The sequence below is a fragment of the Oryx dammah genome, unplaced genomic scaffold (assembly GCF_014754425.2).
Source record: "Oryx dammah isolate SB20612 unplaced genomic scaffold, SCBI_Odam_1.1 HiC_scaffold_25, whole genome shotgun sequence".
Classification (NCBI taxonomy): Eukaryota; Metazoa; Chordata; class Mammalia; order Artiodactyla; family Bovidae; genus Oryx; species Oryx dammah.
In genome coordinates, this window is record NW_024070209.1 from 10302410 (window position 1) to 10308294 (window position 5885).

At 52.4% G+C, this 5885-nt stretch overlaps 1 protein-coding gene across 2 annotated transcripts in view; it reads left to right on the forward strand.

Annotated features, from left to right (window-relative positions):
* The window catches only part of SLC4A5 (solute carrier family 4 member 5), a 92809-nt gene that overhangs the window by 56272 nt on the left and 30652 nt on the right, over positions 1 to 5885 (forward strand). For both annotated transcript variants that reach the window (XM_040223862.1, XM_040223863.1), the window contains exons 7-8: positions 2160 to 2215; positions 5433 to 5590. In XM_040223862.1, coding sequence (XP_040079796.1) covers positions 2160 to 2215; positions 5433 to 5590 — 214 coding nt within the window. The remainder of the gene's footprint in view (positions 1 to 2159; positions 2216 to 5432; positions 5591 to 5885) is intronic.

The window sequence follows — 5885 nt, forward strand, 5'->3', positions numbered from 1 at the left end:
ACCCAGTCCCGTGTGCTCTGAATCAAGTCCTGTCCCACGTGCTGGGCATCCTTCACTTGGTCTAAGGCTTTGTTGTCACCACAGTAATCATCAATCCTGTTTTTGGTGAGAAGTCTTCCTAGAAACAGGATTTAAAGCAGGCTAGATCTGTCTTGTAGCCCAGTTTTTCCTCTAGGACAGTCGGAGAATGTTCTCATCCTGCCTGAGAGTCTTGGCCCCCCGAAGTGAAACACTGGTGGAGCTGCAGCCCCCCGGGGGGCCTGGGCGGGGCACGGCCACAGACCACGCTCTGTCAGGCAGTTTGTCAGGGATGGACAGACAGGTGAACCGTGAGGCAAAAAAAAAAAAAGAGGGAATTTGGGAAGTGAAAATAAAAGGCAGTGCAAAGGAATATTTTCCTTTACGCACTTTCACTAAAATGACAAGATATGAACAAGCACAGCCCAGGGCTGTGCCGCTGACCAGGCCAGGGGAACGCTTCGGGACCGCAGTGGCGATGTGACCAGAGCTACAGCTGGGCTGTGCTGTGGTCTTTTCTGAGAACAGTCTCAGTGACCCCAGGATGTGCTTAGTCTCCCTGGTCTTGGTTATTCCGCAGAGCAGTGCTGGCAGTCAGAGGCTGTGAGTGGCTTTGGCATATGAGCCTTCTGCTCATTTATTCACTGTGTATGAAGTCACCCTGTGCCAACGTTGCCATGGTGGGAACCTGGATAAAAGGCATAAATAAGTGGTTACAGCTTTGTGTGCACACACCACCCCCCTGCCTCCACCACAAGACGGCACCTGGGAAGGCTCAGAGAGGAAGAGACACTTGCCTGAGTCTTGGAGAATAAATAGAAGTATTTCAGTAGCATGGTCTTTAGAACAAAGGGAACAAACAGCAGGTGAAGGGAAGGCGCTGTGAAGGGCACCGCATAAATGGGGAAATATAGTGATTCCGTTCACCAGGGAGGTAGGATATAAAGGAAAGAGGGTCCAAATCGAAGGGGGCCTATGCGTCTTGTAAAAGGTCCCGGCCTTTATTCTGAGGGTAATGAGTTCTCCTGAGAAGTCTGATGCGGGCACATGTCATGATCAGAAATAAGCTAGAAGGGACTGAATGACTGGGAGCAAGAGATGAGGGCCGTGTTCAGGCAGCGAGAGCAAGAATGGAAAGAGAAGGACGCCGGTGGAATTCAGCGAATGGTGGGAAGTGGGAAAAGAGAAACGGAGGGGAGTTGAAGCTGGCTCCAAGGTCTGCTCTGATTGCCCGTGAACATGTGGGATAGGGCATTGGGTGATGTAGGGTCTATAGAGGGAGTGTGATTAGACGGAAGACAATGAGTTTTGTTTCCTAGTGTGTGAAGTCTGAGGTGCCAGGCAGGGCTGCTCAGAGAAATCTGGAGCTTAGGGGAGAGATCTGGGCTGGAGACACAACCTGGGTACCCTCGGCACAAATGTGGATGGGGAAGAAACGGAGGTGGATGGGATTGACCAAGGAGGAGGGGGTCAGCGCTCTGAAGAGCTTGAGTGCAAAGCAAGGCCCTGAGAAAAGCCCAGCCTGAGAGGATCCTGGATGGAAATAAAGGAAAGCAGAGTCTGGCAGTACAGGGACTCCAGAGGCCACAGAAAGCCTGAGGGGGCTCGCTGGATTTGGCTGCTGGTGGGAAATGAGAGCTGACCTTCTCTTCATGCAGCAAGGAATTGTCGGCCCTGGGGAGCCTCACCTACCTCCCCTCTGCCAGCCCAAATCCCCAGCCCTCTTTTAAAACTTCCATGGGTCATGGCAGACAGACATGAAACTGCTCTCCTCTCTCCAAGTGTCGAAGCTTGGTGACGCCTGGCTCCTCACCTAGTAGGGCGTCCATGTCCCTCCTCACCCGCAGGCCTGTGCAGAGCAGATATCTTAGTCTCTAAGAAGGCAGCGCAGCAGGCTGGGATCAGGAAGCAGCATACTGAGGAGTGAGAAGGAGGCAGTAGAACCTGGAGTCCAGCAACTCTTCTAAGAAAGCTGCCATTGACAGGAAGAAAAGAGAGAGGATGCTAGCTGAAAGGGGCTGCAGGATAACGGGGGAGTTTGCTTTGGTGGTGAAGATGGAACAAGCCTGTGTAGAGACCAAGAGAAAGGGTTCTTCGAGAACCCGTCTCCCCTGATGGACCTTCTTTTCCTTTTCTCCTAGGTCACGCCCAGAGCAGAAGCATGAATGATATTTCTCTCACCCCAAATACCGACCAGGTAGAAAATCTCTGCCCTTGGCTGCAGCAGAGGGCCAGGGCAGGAAGAAGTCTTTGGTTTTAGGGGTGGGGAACCCTATAGGCAAAACTCTAGTCCCATGAAAAAGTGGGGTCCCCAGGAAGGACACAGGTGGGGCTCTGGGCAGCCATGGTGACTGACAATCCATCACTTGGGCTGTGTGCTAGGCCCTGGGAACAGAGATGTGATCAGATGAGGTGTCAGCTGTCCTTGAACTGGGGATTTATTGAAGAGACTGCCACACAGAGTTTGCCTCCACCATGACCCCCATTCACAGGCACTTTGAATGATGAAGTGGGGACTCGGGTGGGTAGAGAAGCAGTAGGGCCTCCCTATGGAGACATCGATAGTGAATCAGCTGGACTGCACAATAGTGTATCTTCTCCTTGGCTGGTGCTGGATAAACTCAATTCTTGTTTCTCACCAGCTTGGCTGAAACCTTGATAAGGTCAGAAGCCCGCAAACAGCCCGGGAGCCCCATGACTATGCCCCTGAGGGAAGCGCACAGGAAGTTGCCCTCAGTTCCAAACACTCACACCTCAGGGGCAGAAGGTCTCAAGGTCCCCTTGCCTGTGCCCCCAGGAGTGGAAAGGAAGATGAGGAAGAGCATCTGAAAGTTAGTACCAGCTTCTCAAGAGCTCGGGTGATTGCCGGGGTTCAAGGCAGCCCCAAGTTTGGGAGAGGCAAAACAAAAGCATTCCCTCAAGTCAGTGAAGTCAGTGTCTGGATGGCCTTCTGGTGGCCAAAATATTTATAAAACAACAATAACAACATCAACCAATATTTGAGGTCCACATATTGGATGCACTACACCGTGCAGGGCATTTCCTGCACATCACGAGGGTACTATGCCATCTTCCCTCTACAGATGAGGGCATAAAAGAGTGAAATAATATGCCCACGTTCACGCAGCTGAAAGGTGGCATGGCCATGATTTGATCCAGACAGTCTGACTCTAGAGCCCTTAATTTGGGGCTGACTTAGGAACGAGTACCCTGGAATATTATTTAGAGAAGAACCCCACTTTACTATAGTCATGGGCAGACAGTTGAGCCATGACAAGAAAGCACTGACTAGTGAAAGTTTTTCACAACCTATTTTTTTACTGCCTAAGTGTTGACAAGAATACTATCCACTACTTTCCCCAAGCGGAGCTGACTTTTACTAAGGGACTGAAGCCCTACACCAGGCACCAGCGTCCAGTTCTCCTAAGCAGTTGTAGGATGCTGCTTCTCAGTGTGTGTAGCAGCGGTTGACTTGTTTTGGGGACAGCAGTTTTGTACAACAGAGGGTTTCTTTAGGTGCATCTTTTTTTTTTTTTTTTACCACTCCACATCGGCCCTGAGTTCCAGTGAGTTCCCAGTGGGCAGAGATGGATTCAGACAGTGTGGCTATGTGCAGTGACTTGGCAGAGCTGGACTAGAGTCCCCCGGGTTTAGGCAGTGGGGTCAGCAGGACCCTGGTTAGACAGGCCCACGTCCAGACCATCACCCAGCCAGAACGCTCTCACGGTCCACTGCTGAGGTACTACCACCCCTGCCTCCTTACTGAGACCACAGGCCCTGTTTTCGCTCCTCTCTGCTCCTGGTTACACATGTGCTACATGGGCTATCCCAGAGCATTGTGGTTTCAAAACCTTGTTCTCCAGGACACACCTACCACCGACCTCTCCTCCAGTCCCCTAGAGCTTCTCCCTGCCTGGTGCCCGGGGACATGGGGTTGGCAGGGGCACGGTGGCTGCTCTGGCATGCTCAGCCCTCCATGCTGAAGAACCTGCTTATGAATCAGCTGACAGAGCTTGGGACAAAGGGACCCTTTGAGTCCTGGGAATTCTGGCCTTCCCATTAACACCTGCTGTTGCTTCTTCTCACTACATTAGGGTCCTTGGTGCTGTTGCCTGGGTGGTTATAGACAGTTTTATGTTTCTGAGTGGTTTTAAGAGATTATAAGGGTGTAGCCCTTACTCACAGAGCCTTATCGAGTGCTGGTAGGGCCCCAGCCCAGTCTGTGTCACACACTCCATGAGTCAAATCAGGAAATGGCTGTGGGCCCAAAGGGGCAAGATCTGTTGGCCATGTCCATGCCTACAGCTGACCCCTCTCCAGGGACAGCAGCACCTATCTTCACTGAGCTTCTGTGCTCACAGGGGAGACTCCCATCAGGTGGGGAGTGGGTGGCAAAATTGTGGCACCCAAGAATCTCTCTGAAGCACTTGCCTGCTCCTCCTGGGCCCTTTCTTCCTTTGTCAGCTACTGTGGACTCCCACCAGCCCTGTGCTACCCAAACACCCCTCCCCACCTCTTTCTCTGAAACTGTCTCTGTCCCTCGCCCACCGCTTGCAACCTAGAGGGAAAGTGATCTGAAAAACTAATGCACCCTAAGATGTTCAAGATGAAGAAGAGCATGTATGTGACCACCCATGGGCGTTTTCTTTGTCTGAGAGGACTCGGGAGGAATCAGTGTCTTATCCATAGAATGGAAGTCATAACCACAGAGAGTGGGCAGGGGGCTTGTCTCCAGCACCTCTCACATCAGACCCCACTCACTCTGCCTGTTTGACCTTTCTGCCCTAAATAAACACCAGCCAGAGGGACTGGCTGGAGGGCACTTCAATAGTCTCAGCTGGAAAGGCTCAGAAGCTATGAGTTTCCTGGGAGGTTCCCTGGGGGTGACTTGGGGGCACAGAAGTCTCCCACAGACTTGGATCCACAGGTACAGAGATTCCCATCAGCCAGAATGCTGGTGGCAAAGAGAAAACAAAGCCTGTCCACTCTGCCCATCAGGATGGTTTTGTTCCTCCCATAGCCACTAGGGTGAAGGAAAAGACGAAGGGCTGGGCAATGGAGTATATGAGCCAAGACCGCCATCTGCTTGAGCTGCAGCTGTCCAGCAAGCATGGCTCTCTTCTCTGACCCCTCAGCTCATACTTCAGTAGAACAAGGAATGTCCTGGGGGGTCAAGTCAATGCCTGCTCCTTCCCGTCTACGAAAGTCTTAGCTGGTCCCTGGGGTTAACCAACTTTGAGTCTCCTCATCTGCAGACTGCAGGAGAGTGTTGGGCTATTTCCTTCGGTCTCTAGAGAAACGCTGGGAGAATTTTGTAAGGTTAGGCCTCCAGAGTAATCTGAATGAGCTGAGTAAGAGCCGAAACCACTGCGCATGAGCACCCATGGGTATCTCATGTCCCCCTCACTGACCAGCGGAAAAACAAATTCATGAAGAAGATCCCCAAGGACTCAGAAGCCTCCAACGTGCTCGTGGGCGAGGTGGACTTCCTGGACCAGCCGTTCATCGCTTTCGTGCGTCTCATCCAGTCAGCCATGCTGGGAGGTGTGACCGAGGTGCCTGTGCCCACCAGGTGAGAGCCGTTGACATCCGCCCACCACACTCACCCTCGGGGGGCCGGCTGTCCAGTCAGCCAGCAGTGCTGCTGGAGACACCCCTAAAATGAAGAAGGAAAACTAGGGAACTGGCTGGGGAAGGAGAGCTGACTGGGGAAGAGGTTTATAGAGTTTATTTAAAATAATCATAGACAAGAAGTAGCCAACAAGCGGAGAAGGCGACAGCACCCCACTCCAGAAGGCGATGGCACCCCACTCCAGTGCTCTTGCCTGGAGAATCCCAGGGACGGGGGAGCCTGGTGGGCTGCCGTC